Source organism: Octopus bimaculoides, chromosome 10 (assembly GCF_046866305.1).
Source record: "Octopus bimaculoides isolate indiv1 chromosome 10, ASM4686630v1, whole genome shotgun sequence".
In the NCBI taxonomy this organism is placed as follows: domain Eukaryota; kingdom Metazoa; phylum Mollusca; class Cephalopoda; order Octopoda; family Octopodidae; genus Octopus; species Octopus bimaculoides.
In genome coordinates, this window is record NC_142937.1 from 86,061,746 (window position 1) to 86,080,234 (window position 18,489).

General features: G+C 34.2%; 1 protein-coding gene across 3 annotated transcripts in view; it reads right to left on the reverse strand.

Annotated features, from left to right (window-relative positions):
- The window catches only part of LOC106871318 (solute carrier family 15 member 2), a 55,684-nt gene that overhangs the window by 13,436 nt on the left and 23,759 nt on the right, over positions 1-18,489 (reverse strand). For all 3 annotated transcript variants that reach the window (XM_089358938.1, XM_089358937.1, XM_089358936.1), the window contains exons 2-15: positions 15,128-15,195; positions 14,026-14,119; positions 13,049-13,190; positions 11,886-11,963; positions 10,814-10,913; positions 10,039-10,129; positions 9,041-9,118; positions 8,147-8,229; positions 7,111-7,197; positions 6,390-6,479; positions 4,721-4,765; positions 3,718-3,753; positions 3,187-3,275; positions 1,471-1,552 (exon numbers count right to left, since the gene is read on the reverse strand). In XM_089358938.1, coding sequence (XP_089215064.1) covers positions 1,471-1,552; positions 3,187-3,275; positions 3,718-3,753; positions 4,721-4,765; positions 6,390-6,479; positions 7,111-7,197; positions 8,147-8,229; positions 9,041-9,118; positions 10,039-10,129; positions 10,814-10,913; positions 11,886-11,963; positions 13,049-13,190; positions 14,026-14,107 — 1,083 coding nt within the window. In that variant the 5' untranslated portion in view covers positions 14,108-14,119; positions 15,128-15,195. The remainder of the gene's footprint in view (positions 1-1,470; positions 1,553-3,186; positions 3,276-3,717; positions 3,754-4,720; positions 4,766-6,389; positions 6,480-7,110; positions 7,198-8,146; positions 8,230-9,040; positions 9,119-10,038; positions 10,130-10,813; positions 10,914-11,885; positions 11,964-13,048; positions 13,191-14,025; positions 14,120-15,127; positions 15,196-18,489) is intronic.

Genomic DNA, 18,489 nt, shown 5'->3' on the forward strand with positions numbered 1-18,489 from the left:
TCTCTCTCTCTCTCTCTGAAAGTATCTGTCATCACAGTATCGAAATGGTGTACATATACATGTATATGTATACATATACATCTCTCTCTCTCTCTCTTTCTGTCTCTCTCTTTCTCTTTCTCTGTCTGTGAAAGTATCTGTCACTACAGTATCGAAATGTGATTGTTTCAGTTAGTGGAATAGTTTCATTTTTAAAGTGAAAGTATTTGACATGAGTGTTTTTGTTTCACTTTTGACACGTAATACTTAAATAGTGGAGGAGATATTATGTTGCCGTGTGCTCGAACTCTGCAAGAAGTTAATAATTTTTTTTGACTAAAACACAACTGGAACCCTAAGTAAGGCATGTATAAAATTTGAATGCAATTGGTTGCGTAGTTCTCGAGTTTTAGGGATTCACACAGACAGACAGACAGACAGACAGACAGACACACATTCTCATTTTTATATATATAGATACACACAAACACACAAGTAGGATCACTGGTCAATAATTTCATTCCATCAACTGTGTCTAGAGCAGAGGTTTATCCAAGCAGATCTAATTTAGTTTGCTTAGACACAAAAAGCATAAAAAAACAAGTATTTCTATAAAATTCATGCGTTGGTTTTATGTTTGCTAAAAGTTTCTTAGCTTATCTTTTGATATGTGCACTTAATTTTTTGGTACATCTTTCATTTGGTATTGAGGCCATCCGTTTAATATCCACTTCATGCAAAGTCATAACCCTTAACAACTTCACATCGATCCATTTAGAGTAGAAACATCTGTCATCTTAAAAAAAAAATCAGAGGCTTATTGTCCACATGTTCAATTTCATTTTAAAAACATGTTCAATTTCTTCATTTCAAACCCATTCCCAATACAAATGTTAAGTGATTGTTCCCACAGGACTCTCAGCCCACTACTTCACACACACAAAAGAACACTTGCATTTAGTAGTGTAGAAAAAAAAAATCTGAATTGAATATTTGAAAAAAGCCTTTTGCCTAAGTCACCATAAAAACAACTATGCTTTAAGAGAAATTTATTCTGATTAGGCGTAGGAGTGGCTGTGTGGTAAGTAGCTTGCTTACCAAACACATGGTTCCGAGTTCAGTCCCACTGCGTGGCATCTTGGGCAAGTGTCTTCTACTATAGCCTCGGGCCGACCAAAGCCTTGTGAGTGGATTTGGTAGACGGAAACTGAAAGAAGCCCGTCGTATATATGTATATATATATGTATGTTTGTGTGTTTGTGTTTGTCCCCCCAACATCGCTTGACAACCGATGCTGATGTGTTTACATCCCCGTAACTTAGCGGTTCGGCAAAAGAGACCGATAGAATAAATACTAGGCTTCCAAAGAATAAGTCCTGGGATCGATTCACTCGACTAAAGGCGGTGCTCCAGCATGGCCACAGTCAAAAGACTGAAACAAGTAAAAGAGAGTAAAAGAGTGTTATTGCTATGTCATTGTGGTGAACTTACATTGAGATGAAGCTGGACAAAGCCAGCCATTAGGAAAGCTGAGGTTGCAAAGGTCATTCCAGTCACCATCCTTTGTAGAGGTCTAGAAAATAATACAAGAGCAAGAAAATTAATAGCAGGAAGGGGAAAAAAAAAAAAGAAGTAAAACATGTACCTAGTCTTATTTGAATGTAACATCTGTTTCTTAACAGTGTAAGTGTATCCATTAGATGTGGTTAAACTATATCTCAGCTATTTCGGTTGAAAAATAAGGTTATTATTTATTGTATACAATGCTAATGGGGGTGTATGAAATATGGCTATTGGTATCATGAAATTGGTGCCAGGTGTACAGAAAAATATTCTACTAAGCCAAGTTATGTTACTGTTGGTATTTATTTATTTATTTATTTATTACTTAGGTACACATAACATTTTGAATAGAGAACCACCATGTTTAGTCAAATTGACACCAACATATAACTGATACCTATTTTAGTGACCCTGGAGGAATGAAAAACAAAGTTGACTGATGTGATTTAAATCTAAAATCTGAAAAGATGAATATAGTAAAAACTTAACATGGCGCTCTGTTTTTTCCAATATTTTTATTTTATTTCCGCCCAAAGCCATAAATTCATAGATTAAAGCACAAAAACAAAGCAAAGAAGGAAACTAAACATAAGATTAATAAATACTTTACTAAATTTATGATGGAGAATATTGTTATCTATTTTCCCTGATTTAAAATATAAAGCATTGCACTTTGTCCAAAGAAACCAATATTATTATCTAAATGGATTATCTAAAGTTAATAAGAATGCAACATGTTTGATCAGCTCTATTAAGATTTATCAGCTTAAAATCACATAAACCACTTTAGTAAAATACTTATTCGGAGGTATATTCTTTAGGTACAACTCAAAATCAACATTCAACTAAATACATAACCAACAGGATATTGAGAGACTGCTTTTGGTGAGTAATTACAAAACTTCAAAGACCTTCCAGTTATAGTTGCTGTTATGGTTTCTAGAAATCATTCTAAAATCAAGCAATAATTAGAAGTGAAATTAACTTAGTGAATAAATCTCACCCTGGCTTTACAGTGAGATCTCTAGTTGCTCATTGAACAGAACTAACTATTCTTTGAATTATGGTGTCTGAATATTCCACAGACACATGCAGTCTTAACATAATTTTCAGGGAGAATCAGTGTGTGGCAAGGTAGGGTTTTTAAATTACAAGTAACAATCCAAAGTGCATTTAATCAGGTATTTGACTAGAAATTCATGGATTGTTACTTTATGCCCTGCTACCAGGCACTTTGTGGACTCCTTAGCGCATGACACTAAGCACATTATTATTTATTTATATCCCCACTGAGATGAAATATTAGTCAATTCAAAGTGATTCTGGTAGACAGGTTAATCTAGATATGTAGAATAGACAATAAACTGAAGTGTGTTTAATACATAACAAAGTGTGTAAAATATATGATGTACTGAAGTGTGCAGAATACACAGTGCACTGAGGTGTGTAGAACATACAATGAACTACATAATTGAGGTGTGTACTATACATAAACCAAAGATTTGAGTTGTTGAAAGAGAATTGAATTAAATATTTTACTTCAATAGTTTATTCATTAATCAATTTACTGGCATGTGTAAAGAATAAAGAAACAACAACAAAAATGACAGCAATAACAACAAACAAAATTAAATAACAAACTACCTGTTAGGGATATGACATCGATCCAACAATGGGTAAATTACGGTTTCAAAAAGAGGAATCAATAAAATAATCAGGATAGGATTTATAGCCTGAAATAATGAAAGATAGATAGATAAAAGTGATAAACCTTATAATGGAACAAATTCTCAGAAAGAGTGATTTCTCACATCAACACAACAGCCATGAAAATCATCAACATGAACATCCTATCCATTTTTTGCAGACATTATGTGTATGTACACACACACACACACAACTCCAGAACTTAATCACACCCTATCATCTTAAAGAAAGAGGGCTATATTGGATAATGCAATTCAAAAATCTACTATGTTTGATATCAAGATGAGATGGCCAACACCTGACACATGTTTGACCGAAGGACCTCTAGATCAGGATAAATCTGGAGCTAGACAACAAAAATAATAATATTGCTGTGAACAATAATTACAATCGGTACGTGTCTTTAGTATTAACAAAGATGACTCTTTCAAAATACAATGAAAAATATCAAGTCTAAAGTGAAATTACCTGCATTTGATCAGGTTTCAGTGTACCTAAGTGACCCTGCAACAGATGAGAAGAGAATCATTATTTACTGAGGAAAATAATAAAATAAACATGAAAATGAAATAGCATGATTATGGTAGGGTGCTAATGAGTTTAACAAGATTGTAGAGAATACAATTAAATAAGAGTGGAGTACTTAAAGTTAAGTAACTTAGTGGAGTAGACAGTCAAATAAGTGTGGAGTACTCATAGCTAAATAAGATGGTAAATTATACAGAAGAACAAAGTACTCACAGCTGAATAACAATGGATACACAAAGTTAAATAAATAGAATATACGTAACTAAGTAAGATAGTGAATTGGTCATAGTTATATATGGGTATACATAGTTATAGAAGATAGTGGAGTACTCACAGTTCATTAAGATAGCTAAGTACTCATAGCTATATAAGGTGGAAGAATATTCTTCATTATACACGACAATGGAGTAGACTTAATTATATAAAATAGCTACAGGTGAGTGTTGTAGACGAGAGCCTTCAAACAAGCTATTTCTCAAATTCTTGTTTTATTTCTGGTTGAGCTTTTTCACATATTCTTAACATTTATAATTTCAGACACACCGAAAGACAGATTCCCCAATGAAGTATAACTGTGATTATGAAGGGTCAAGTAATTGATTCTGTTTATGAAATATGAAACATGTGACACATAAGTATTAACCCTCTATTTGTTTTTAATTTAAATATCCACCCGTGGTAGAATCATGTATAAGTTGTGAGTTGAAAGCTTAATAATATGGTAGAACATAAATTTAAAAAGAGTAGAGTACTCATAGTTAGATAAGATGATACAGTTAAATAAGAGTTTGTACACTGATCAGCTGATGTAGTTTTGCAGTCAACACCAGAATAAGAATCGACTAAGACCCTTGACAACTCAGAATCTAAGATTAAGTCCTAGAACAGCTTCCTTATTGCTTTTCAGGAACCTGGGACAATATAGTGAGATAACAATACTTACCAAACTCCCATCCATCATTTCTGCTTGTAGTGTCCACCTAGAACCCTATTAAAATAATGAATAAAAAAAAGTTAAAGGTTGTTTTTTACAAAAATAATTAAAATAAATATAAACAAATATTCTGTATACTAAGAGAAAAGTCCTGTTATTGTTGTCCTCTCTGTCTACTATGCTCCTTGGGTTTTGGTGTACCCTAATCACTTGGTGACCCCTTTATCTTGTATAAATTTCTATAGCATAATATAATTTGTATCTACTCCTGTAGGTATATTTGTAGAAGATTCAGTTATGATGTTTAAATACCAAAACTAATATCTATTTCCTAGCAGCGCATGATTTCCATCTATGGCGCTCTGGGTTATGGGCCCAGCACGCTTCCAATGCACCACTCTGCTCAACAAGTGATTAAGCAAACATATAATGTGTTATTTCTTTTACTGTCTGTTCTGGGTATCATTACTTCTGTTGCATCATCCATCATATGTTATTTATTTACATATATTGGACTGTTTCAAGTGTTTGAAAGATAATAACTACACAACACATGCTGCAGCACTGGGATGTTAATTTACTTACTCAAAGGCAACATTTCACTTTGTTGATATTCCAAGAGTCACATTTGATGATCCACCCACATAGATCTGTGCACTGAAAATTTTTTCAGTGTCTTTTTATTTGCCATTTTTAGATCAGCTAGAAGGAAATCAATTCTATGAAATGTTTCCTCAGTGCATTATAGCAAGCAGTTAATAATAATTAATATAATGTAATTAATATATGTAACATTTGTTCATAACATTTTATGAACAACACATTACATATAATATCTACAGGGTGTCCACAAGGTCTGGGTACATGGAGTAAATAAAATCATAACATAAACAATTAAATATAAGAAATAACAATTTCTTAAAGTATGTGTTAATCCCCATGTGGGTACATGGAGTAAATAAAATCATAACATAAACAAATAAAAGAAATAATAATTTCTTAAAGACTATGTTAATCCCCATGTGGGTACATGGAGTAAATAAAATCATAACATAAACAATTAAATATAAGAAATAATTTCTTAAAGTATGTATTAATGCCCATGTGGGTACATGGAGTAAATAAAATCATAACATAAACAATTAAATATAAGAAATAATAATTTCTTAAAGTATGTGGTAATCCCCATGTACCCAGACTTTGTGGACACCCTGTATATTATACATACTAAGCAAAAGAGAATCTGTAGAGTTTATGACACTGCTAGAAATAGTAACCAAACCCCTCCCTTAAATCACATCATACTATCTTAAGGAAAGGACACATTAGATAACATGTCCTTCATATCACTGAAAAGAAGAGATGGTCATGGCTGGAATGCCCTTGATCAGTTATCTCCTTGACTAGGGTTGACTTGAGGTTAAACTACAACATATATTACCCATGACTTTTTCTGTATGTCTACCCAAGGCAATATTTTTTAACTCTGTACTGTTGTTTATCTCTACGTTAGAAATAGCAGACAAATCTCGCTCAAATCATAGCTTGCCATCTTTAAAAGAAGAAGGTCAAGTACTAACTAATTTAATAAAGTGATACCATTTTTACAGTTCTACTTGTTTCAAATAATAGGCATTATTGGAGGAAAAAAGTTAATAGCTGGAGAGGAGAATCATACCTGTTGATCAAAGAGTGCCCAAAATAGTGGAACTGGTAAAAACATGACGAGAAGACGCAAAAGGCATTTTATATCTTCCACAAAGACAGCCTAGAAATATAAAGGATATGTGTGCATATATATATATATATATATATATATATATATATATATACATGTATATAAGTCAGTATGAATATATAAACAGTGAGGATTAAAATGATGTGTACATTAATTTTTAAGACATTCCCGCAAACTTAAATGTGAAGGCCATTCATTGTATGATTTTGCCTTTGAGAATAATTTCTCTTTGTATTCATGTTCAAGTGTGCAGAAATGTGTTAAAAATAAATGTACACATCATTTTATATACATACAAGAACGAATTAGGTCAAGTAGTTACTTTTATTTTCAAGATACAATTGTTCAAAGAACACAAATGTATACAATAAATCTAAACATAGACACACACACAGAGATTGTCCCAGAATTAACTATCTATTTCAGTGAAATTGGACAATTTAAAAAAAAACTCACTTTTAGTTATGTGTATTGTGTTTAATGTATTAAAAGTGTATTGATTTTTTTCATTTTGTTTATAATTTTATAATTTTTATATATTTTAAAATAATTTTGTCTTCATTCCTGTTGGTAATTTGGTTGGAATATATAGAGATTTTGGTGTGCCTAATCAACAGCTTAAGAGAAGAATGGATAACAATTCTTATGCAGAAATACTTACATCATATTTATCCAAACCTGCATCAAGCCAATGAGGGTGAGTTGGTGTGTTACTGCGACGCAGAACCCAGTATTGTCTTATTGAATACTGAGACAAAAACAAAAAAATAATGATTGATAAACATTGATATAAAACCCCAAAATATGTAAAGCAGAAGTAGTTGGATTAAACTGATTTTCAGTTTCATCTGGAGAGATGAAAAGCAAAGTTAATTTCAGTAGAAAATAAAAGCACTGAATTAAATATTGCCTGATACTCCAATAGTTGTACTAGCTACCACTAATAACTAAAATGATGATGATTATTATTATTATTAATTATTATTATTAATAATAATAATAATAATAATAATGATAATAATAATAATAATAATAACAATGGTTTCAAATTTTGGCACAAGGGCAGCCATTTTGGGGGAGGGGATGAGTTGATTATATCGACCCCCAAAAAGGATGAAAAGTCGACCTCAGAATTTAAACTCAGAACATAGCAACTCCTACACAGGCATAGCAATGGGTGTGTGGTAAGTAACTTGCGTACCAACCACATGGTTCCGGGTTCAGTCCCACCCGCTGGCACCTCGGGCAAGTGTCCTCTTCTATAGCCTCAGGCCAACCAAAGCCTTGTGAGTGGATTTGGTAGATGGAAACTGAAAGAAGCCCGTCGTATATATATATATATATATATATATATATATATATATATATATATAACGAAACTAACATCTTATCCAAGGAGTGAAGAATTTCTTTTATTATTTAGTGCTATGGGATAAGGAAGTAAACACTGGTTTTCTTGATCTTCCAAATTTGAGCAAAAATTATAGAAAAGACATTACAGATGTTCTGAACAGAAGGTTAGTTTTTGACTGAACTAACATAACCAACCATTTCAGGAATATCTAAAAGAAAATGCTAATTTCCAATGTTTCCAATACAAAAAAAAAAATCTTAGTTAGTGTAACAGCACTATAAGTCTACGGTGAAATAAATAAATAAATAAATAAATAAATAAATAAATATCTATTTATACTTACAAACACACAATTGCATACTCTACTCAATAAATGTCCAGTTGGAGCAACCTTTTTATATTTCTTGTTACCAGCAATGAAAAACACTGAAATGGCAAGAAACTATGGTCAGTACATATGTATATATGTCTTAGTCTCTCTCTCTCTCTCTCTCTCTCTCTCTCTCTCTCTCTCTCTCTCTCTCTATATATATATATATATATATATATATATATATATATATATATATATATATATATATATATATATATATATATTCAATTAATTCAATAATAGGAGAAAATCTTTTACAAGAATTTTATCAAGAAGCTAGCGTGAAAAAACTCAAAAGGGAAAAAAATCCATCATTTTTTATTCCCAAGAATATATTTATTTATTTATATTTATATAAGGGCATTACTACAGAATAATGCCACACACTAGACTTCCATAATAAACACATTTTTACCGAATGCGAGGAAAAGTAACTCTTAAAAAAAACAACCTTTTAAGAATGAAGGTTGTTCTTTTTTTAAGAGTTGCTTTTCCTTTTTTTTAAATAGACATGTTGGATAATGTAGTCCTAGATACTTTACAACTGAAACAAAGATGGAATAATTATATCTGATCATAGGTTTACTCAACCTAGGCTGGTCTGGAGTTAAAAAAACAGCAACGGCTGCAACAACCCATCAAGGCCTGCAGGCATACAAGAATAGATTGGAAAGAAGAGAAATCAATATTTTCAGACTGCTACACTGCACTTTACATGATAAACCTCTGCATGTTGGAGTCTTACATTTGGCAGGCTTGTAATGATTTGCACCTACATGTTTCATCAACTATGAATGTGCCATAAATCTGTTCAAAGAGGGCTGACCGAGGCTACTTAACAACAACGACAAGACAAATACTTACACAGAGCTATAATCATTAAGATGGCAGGAACACCAAAAGCCAACATGTAACAATCACCACCAAAACATTTGACATCAGCTGTAAAAGGATAAAAAAAGACAAAAATCAATTTAGTGTCAATTATGTCAATTTAGTGTCAGTTATGTCAATTTAGTGTCAATTATGTCAAAATTTCACTGAAAGAGAATGTGTAGTTTCAAACTGGACAAAATGTAAAAGAGACCCAGATAGATCAAAGCTACAAGAGTTCAGTTTTACAATCTAGATTTTCTTCCTCCAGGGTTGGTCCCAAAAGTGCTATGAAGTAATTGCTTTTTTTAAATTTCACTCACAAAGGATTTTTTGATCTAACATTATCAGCATCAACATTTCATGTCCACTCTTCCACGCTTGTATGGATCAGACGGAATTTGATGAGGCAGACTTTCTTACAACTGGGTGCCTTTCCTGTCATCAACCCTTACCTGTTTCCAGGCAAGCTAATACTTTCCCATAGCTTGACATGTTTTTCATGGAAGACAGGAATCAAGCAACCTCACTTGTATGACAATGATGCTCATTTACAACCATTATGTCATATCTAGACAGAGATACATACAAGCACAAACATACATACATATACATGTGTGTGTGTGAGAGAGAGAGAGAGAGAGAGAGAGAGAGAGAGAGAGAGAGAGATGAGCTTCTTTCAGTTTCTATCTATCAAATCCACTCACAAGGTTTTGGATGACCCAAGCCTATAGTAAAAGACAGTCGCCCAAGGTGCCATGCAGTGGGACTGAACCCATGGCCACATGGTTGTAAAGCAAGTTTCTTAACCAAATGGGCACACCTGTAGAAAACCCTTACCCCAAATTCCATTGGTAGGATTGAAAGTAGATGAAAATAAACCATATGATTGAAAAGCAAACGTGTTAACTGCACAGCAATTTGAGATGATTTTTTTTGGTAAGTTAATCTTAGAAATTAAATAGAATAAATGATATAGCATAGCTTACCTCTAAGGACTGGAGTTAGCAAAGTAGAAAGAAGACTTCCAGCATTGACAGCAAAATAGAAGACAGAGAAAAAACTTTGTACTAACTTTTCCTAAAACAGAAAAAAAAGGGTAGCGGAGGAAAGTGAAAGTTGAACTTCTAGTTAGTCAAATAACATTTTCTCTGAAAGAGAAACACTTTAAAATATTATATTGCTATCATATATACATCTTGATTTCTGACTAAGGTACAAGGTCACACACATTTACAGAAGAAAATGAGATTGTGTGACATTTATGCCATTTTTTCTGTGAGTGTCAAAAGATATTCTGAGTAGAATTGAAACTACAACAGCTCAGTTCTTGATAACTGGTTCAATTTGAGCTAAGTTTTAATCCACTCTTTACAATCAGATCAATTTTGCTTACACACACAATAGATTATTTCATATACAGTGTTATGTAATGTTGTAATGTATATACAAACCCAGTGGCTTTTTTTCAAAGTATTACCTCCTTTTATATATAAGTAGCCGATGAGGGAGTCATTGCAAATGAGTATCACAAGCCACTCATATCCCTAGTTACCTTAGTGACCAGTAGATTACAGAGCATGGAACTCAGTCAAATACCTTCTCTAAATTGACGAATGCTAAGTATATAGGTTTACTCTTAGCTAAACATTTCTACATCTGTCTCATTTAGAAACTACATCTTATCTGGGTTAATTCTATTCCTAATCAATTCCGTATTTAAAATAACAAAGATAGCAAATACAAATAATAATGAATACATACTTCTCCTTTGCTAAATTGGTCTCCTCCAAAGGCTGCAACACATGGCTTTATACCACCAGTACCAGTGGATATTAACAATAATCCTATCATTGGACCAGCACTGGAAAGAAAAAAAAAGTATGTATATAAAATTAATCTTAAACAAGATGGAATGACAGTTTTTCATTGGAAATAATGATTCTTTCATTATTTTTATCTTCAAAATGTTGAGAGAGTAAAAATATTTTTTCTATATTGTGCTGGTGCCTTGAATAAAAAAAAAAAAGATAATAAAAAACCTCTCAGTCTGTTCTGTAAATGTTTGGCAACTCAAATGAAGTACTGAGGGTAAGGTAACTTCTATATGTCATGAAAACATGCACCCAGTATCCTCTGTAGAGTGGTCGGTGTCAAAGGAATTGCAGAGCAACATGAAATGAAGTGTTTTGCTCAAGAACAGAACCCATCACCCACTCCAGGAATCGAAACTATGATCTCACAATTGCAATTGCAACATTTTAACTGCTAGGCCATGTGCCTTTATATTTGCTTACAGTCCTGTACTAAAATTTTACCCAGGTCAAATTGTCTAATTCTCCACTCAATCCAAGTGTTTAAAATAAGTACCTGCTTACAGTTACAGAGTTGGGGAGGTCTCTCAGTATACTGGTTTATATTCTTTAAGGCAATGGCCCAACATGCTCACAGTCTAATGACTGTAACCAGTCGTTGTTGTCGTCGTCGTTTAACGTCCGCTTTCCATGCTAGCATGGGTTGGACGATTTGACTGAGGACTGGTGAAACCAGATGGCTACACCAGGCTCCAATCTGATTTGGCAGAGTTTCTACAGCTGGATGCCCTTCCTAACGCCAACCACTCAGAGAGTGTAGTGGGTGCTTTTACGTGTCACCCGCACGAAGGTCAGTCAGGCAGTACTGGCAACGGCCACGCTCAAAATGGTGCATTTCATGTGCCACCCACACCAAAAAAAACAAAAAAAAAACAACCTAAACATGTAAAATAATCAAATGTTAAAAAAACAAAAAAAAAATTTAAAAAAAAAACAAATGAGAAAACAACAAAAATACTTACATTTCTGGTGGCGGAATGGCAGTAAGAGACATAACTATATTTCCCAATGCATAGAGGATAGAAACATAAAGAATGGTTCTAAAAAAAAAAAGAAAAAAATGTTAATTTTTAAATGTTATACAAAACCAATTTTAGCATGTCTATATATATATATATATATATATATATATATATATATATATATATATACACACATATACTTACACACACATCCCATAATGTCTCTTTGACACACAATTACTGACACCCACCTGCTCTTCACACACACACACACACCTTCCTATATTCCTCTACACTTCAGCATTTCTTGTTCTGGCTGGCATCTTTGAATCACCCAATTCTTTATTCCCTTCTACTTGTCAGTTATGCTTGACTTCTATTTTCACTTTTCAGTCTGACAACACCCACGACCACTACTTTTCCAACTACTTGCTTCCTCTTGCATTCAATATTAAAAACCATTTTTGGGTCTTTTAGGATGGATGCAAAAAAACATTTTTTCCTCTCTCGCTGCCATTTACCATTTTCTTTCTTCTCTGCACCATGTGTGTAACAATATCTAAATTTCCACCTATGTTAAATATAAGTTATTTCCTTTTTTTGATTCTGTGTCATTTTTCTGAACACTTTTTACCATCTTTTGAATATTTCACCAATTTTCTTGGATTTTTTTTCTCACCACAGAATTCAAACAATTTTTGCTCATTTTCCAATTTTAGCTTAAATCTTTCCTGCTTTGTTTCACAATTCCAACATGCTTTTGTTATGCATTTGCACACACAGAAATATGTGTGGATACCTGGTGCCTTGCTATACTTGAAAAGACCTATGCTCCACAGCAGAAGTGTTAAGTTAACTTCAGTACCTTTGATGGAGGGGACTGACTTGCAAGAAGGCTAATCTCAGGGCCTTGAATCTTACAGAAGAGGTGACAAAGGCCTGAAATCACTGGCAATACATGGTTCTTGAGAAAACCCACCTCAGAATATATAAATATATAGATATATGACACAGAAATATAGCAAGTGATTGAAAGTTGTGTTGAAGACCTGGAAAAACAGGCAAAAGTGTAGCTGATGATATACTTATACACAATCACACACACATACAGAAACATAAGACATATACATATACACACAAAAGTATTCATTTGTTATACTTACTTGTATTTACCCAGAAAACTGTCAGCTATCAATGCACCGATCAACGGTGTGAAATAACAGAGCATATTAAAGACATGAAAAATAGATGTAGCTGTGTTTGGTTTCATCAGAAGATATTTTGTGAGGTACAATATCAGGATAGCTGAAATCAACAATAACAATATTGATGGTTTTTATTGGTCACAAGGGCACAAGTCATTGGAAACAGTACAAAGATTAAACACAAAATCAGCGAAAAAAAATATATAACAACATAATGCCAACGAGGTCTCCTTCACTATAATAACTTATAAACTGTTTATAATCCACAGGACTGTTGATAAATTCCACAAGTGAAGTTTATTAACAGTTGATAAATGGCAAAACTGTTTATATACCACAAAAATGTTGGTAAACCACATGTTGGCACTCTGTCGCTTACGACGACAAGGGTTCCAGTTGATCCGATCAACGGAACAGCCTGCTTGTGAAATTAACGTGCAGGTGGCTGAGCACTCCACAGACACGTGTACCCTTAACGTAGTTCTCGGGGATATTCAGGGTGACACAGAGTGTGACAAGGCTGACCCTTTGAATTACAAGCACAACAGAAACAGGAAGTAAGAGTGAGAGAAAGTTGTGGTGGAAGAGTACAGCAGGGTTCGCCACCATCCCCTGCCGGAGCCTCGTGGAGCTTTTAGGTGTTTTCGCTCAATAAACACTCACAACGCCCGGTCTGGGAATCGAAACTGCGATCCTATGACCGCGAGTCCGCTGCCCTAACCACTGGGCCATTGCGCCTCCACGGTAAACCTCAAAACTGTTGGCAAACTCCAAAGCCAAGGCTTATCAACAATTTATAAACTACAAAATTCGTTTATATACAACAAAAACCATTTATAAATCACAAAACAGTTGACAAATAAATTTTTGATAAATTACAAAACTGTTTATAATGTATAAAAACTTTGTACATTTTTATATGTAATGTTTCCTACCTTTCATCCCATAAAACGAGAATCTTTCACAGCATTCATTTCCAATTATATAGTAAATACTCGAAGGGAATCTAGTTTTCATTGTAATAATTTTCTGAAAATAATATGAAGACAAGTTATGAAATGATGATTTAAATACATTGAGGTGGTGAATACAACAATGAGCATAAGAGGCTCTTTCAGTTCCATTTTGGAGCTAATTTTCTTAATTACTGCTGTTAATCTTCAATGGATAAGGCCTGAACATCACAACATCCCATTTCCCTCCTCTCTTAAAATATAGGGCTTTTGTACTTAGTTAAAACGAAAATTAGAATTTTAAGATCAAATTTTGTTTGGGGCTAACTTTACTTTACATCTATCATATATAAATAGGTACCAGTAATATACTGGTTCAATTCAACAGATTATGTCCTTTCACTAACAAAATAGTTGAACAAGTTAAAAATAACAGATATCATATATCAAGAATAGCCAGAGGTGAGCTGGCAGAAACGTTAGCGTGCCGGGTGAAGTGCTTAGCGGTATTTCGTCTGCCGCTACATTCTGTGATGTTGAGTGAATAGGTCGCATCCCTGATTTTTATCGGAATTTTCAGAAGGAAAAATGCGACTTATCCATGAGTATGTACGGTAATCCTTTTTACCCAGAAAATTGAGGCAAATATCTAGTTCCAGAATAGAACCCACTACACTCTTGGAGTGGTTGGCGTTAGGAAGGGCATCCGGCTGTAGAAACTCTGCCAGATCAGATTGGAGCCTGGTGCAGCCTTCTGGTTCGCCAGTCCCCAGTCAAATCGTCCAACCCATGCTAGCATGGAAAGCAGACGTTAAATGATGATGATGATGAATACTGCATCCTCTAGAAATTGTCTCCTCAGTCATGTCCCCATCAGTTAAACACTGATTTTCAACAAGCCAAACTGAATATCAGGCTCTTTAATATCACCAAGCTGACCCTTTCCTTGGGTCTAGTGTAGACAAGAAAGATGGAGAGTCTGAGTCCTGAGAGCAAAGCACCAAACTTCCTACAATGATAACCACCTCTCTTACTTATCCCCCCAAAACACCCACAAATATGAACAAATTACATGTGAACTCACCTTTATTCGACCCCAAGCTTTGCCACTCAGTTTATTATTAAATTCATTGCTTGCTACAATTTTATGTTCTGCAAAGACACACAAATGAGAAAAAGTAATTAGAATATATAAAATATATAATAAATATCATAGAAGGAGGAAATATAAAGGAATTATAATTTAAGTTTGTTTCTTTTTCTGGTGGAGGGCTGGATAATGAAATTTCAAATTTATAAAACAGATGTGGTTGTGATGGTGGAACATCAAAACTTCTTTCTGAAATCAAATTCAAATTTTTTATTTTTCACTGAAAAAAAAAAAAAAAAAAAAAAAAAAAAAAAAATAAAATAATAATAATAATAATAATAATAATAATAATAATAATAATAAAACCTCTGAGGTAGTTTCTTTTGATCTTTTGAGGAAATTAAAAATTTTTCTTTTTGAATTTGAAAATTCACATATCAAAAAAAAAAAAAATAAATAAATAATTCAAATATTGTTCTAATAAATAGAATAAAAAACTGGATTTGAAATTCTAGATGAAAGTTCATTAGGCCAACAATACACATACAAAATCTTAACGACTAGATAAGTTCCGACTAATTAGATAGATCTTAGGGCTTAGATAAGTTCAGGCCATGTTTAATTTAATATTATCACTTCCTGATAAAAACAACACCTACAACCGAAATAAATAATCAAAAACTAATATTATGCAGAGTTTGGTAATTAAATGTCCATAATTAAACTTAAATCAGTATTTCTGACTTCTTTGTTTTGCAGTTTTTTTTTTACTCCAATTTTAAAATGAAAATATGAGCTTTCAAATTGCCCAGAAGCAATGTTAAATATATTTATAATATTCTTTTAATGAAATCTCTGGCATGAATGCTTAATACTGGTTTTAGAATAACTATTTGTACAGTATTTTTTTTAATAGTTTGGCCTAGAGAAAGCACTAGCACCGATAGCCTGGCAGTGGATAAGGCAGTACCTAGGGTTGTACAAGGTGGCTGTACTCATAGCTGTGTCTATAGCTGTAGCCAAAGACACAGATAAGCCAAGCTATCAAATAAAACAGAGCAGGTATGGGTGGGGGTAAATTGGAAATTGACCCCGGATTTATAAAGGCAAATAAGAAAATGGAGATGATATAAAATCGACAAACATCAGCCCCTAAACATTCCATTATATCTATTTATGTTTACGGGTTGATGTTTATCAATTTTATATCCTCTCCATTTTTTTATTTGCCTTATATATATATCATCATCATTATCGTCGTTTAACGTCCGCTTTCCATGCTGGTATGGGTTGGGCGATTTGACTGAGGACTGGCAAGCCAGAAGGCTGCACCAGGCTCCAATCTGATCCAGCAGAGTTTCTATAGCTGGATGTCCTTCCTAACGCTAACCACTCTGAGAGTATAGTGGGTGCTTTTACGTGCCACCGGCACGAGGGCCATATATATATATATATATATATATAATGATGATGATGATGGTGATATACACACACACACACACACACACACATATGACAGGCTTCTTGCAGCTTCTGTGTACCAAATTCACTCACAAGGCATTGATTGGCCTGGGGCTATAATGGAAGACACTTGCTCAAGGTGCCACGTAGTAGAACTGAACCTGGAATCATGTAATTGTGAAACAAACTTCTAACCACACAGCCACACCTGCACCCACACCACATATATAAATATATATGCATACAAAAAAATCTTATCAGCTGATGTCTATCATAAAGAGACTCATCCATTACACTTGGACATGTGTTGCCTTGTTCACAATATTAAAAAGCATTGTGACACATTTCTACAGAGTTATTGTCCAAAGTATATGAGTAAAAGTAGAAACTTTTGTGGTGTAAATGTTTCTTTCAATTTGGTAGAAGTGAAAACAGAATTCTAAAAGTAGTTGAAATGTAGGAGATAATTTAGACCAAAAATATGCTCCCACCCACAGGGTGATGGCAAAGTGGTAGTGGGAGCGTTTTAATTCTGTGTGAGTATATGTGTATGTATGTAAAAGGGAAGTGTGTGTGTGTGTGTGTGTGTGTGTGTGTGTGTGTGTGTGTGTGTGTGTGTGTGTGTGTGTGTGTGTGTGTGTGTGTGTGTGTGTGTGTGTGTGTGTGTGTGTGTGTGTGTGTGTGTGTGTGTGTGTGTGTGTGTGTGTGTGTGTGTGTGTGTGTGTGTGTGTGTGTGTGTGTGTGTGTGTGTGTGTGTGTGTGTGTGTGTGTGTGTGTGTGTGTGTGTGTGTGTGTGTGTGTGTGTGTGTGTGTGTGTGTGTGTGTGTGTGTGTGTAATGGGGGTGGGGTGGTGAACATTCAATGCTGAAAAGGAAAATCAGACAGTGTTTCAGCTCTGTGTGAGTATATGTGTGTGAATGTACAAGGGAAGTATGTGAGTGTTTGTATGTGTGAAGCAGCATTCTTTCAGTAACAAACGATGATCAGTGTCGCATCTCAAAAGACAACCACTAGGTAACACTGACAAGTGTATTAATTTGATTTACCATCCATAAAATACTACAATTAGCCGTCATTTTTGATGGCACAGAACCAGCTAGTATACTATAATACATATTACAAGCATTTCTTGCATTACAAAAACATACTTAGTTGAAACAATATATGACAGTCAAGTTAAAATTTGGTCAAGTATTCAGGCTGCTACACCATTAAATGACCAGATACTGTTTTTTATAGACCTGAACTGATACTTAAAACTGAACAGCTCTTAAGTGTATGGCTCAGTGATCAAACTGGAGAAAATGTGCCAATAAACATGATGGTTATTCATGCAAAAGTCAAAAGTTGGCACAACAATTTGCAGGAAGCAGAAAGTGAAAACCAGTCTGAACAGTACAAGCCATGTTGATTATTATACAGACAGCAACCGTGCTGTGCTTGTGGGAATGGTGGTGGCAACAATGGGTAAATATAGTAACAGCATGGCCAGTACTGTATAGGCTCACATTTCTTGACTGTTTACTTCTGATGATGGCCTTTGTGCTTGAAATGGCACTCCGTCGCTTATGACATCGAGGGTTCCAGTAGATCTGATCAACGGAACAGCCTGCTCGTGAAATTAACGTGCAAGTGGCTGAGCACTCCACAGACACGTGTACCCTTAATGTAGTTCTCAGGGATATTCAGCGTGAAACAGTGTGACAAGGCTGACCCTTTGAATTACAGGCACAACAGAAACAGGAAGAGTGAGAGAAAGTTTTGGTGAAAGAGTACAACAGGGGGTCGCCACCATCCCCTGCCGGAGCCTCGTGGAGCTTTAGGTGTTTTCGCTCAATAAACACTCACAACGCCTGGTCTGGGAATCGAAACCGCGATCCTATGACTGCGAGTCC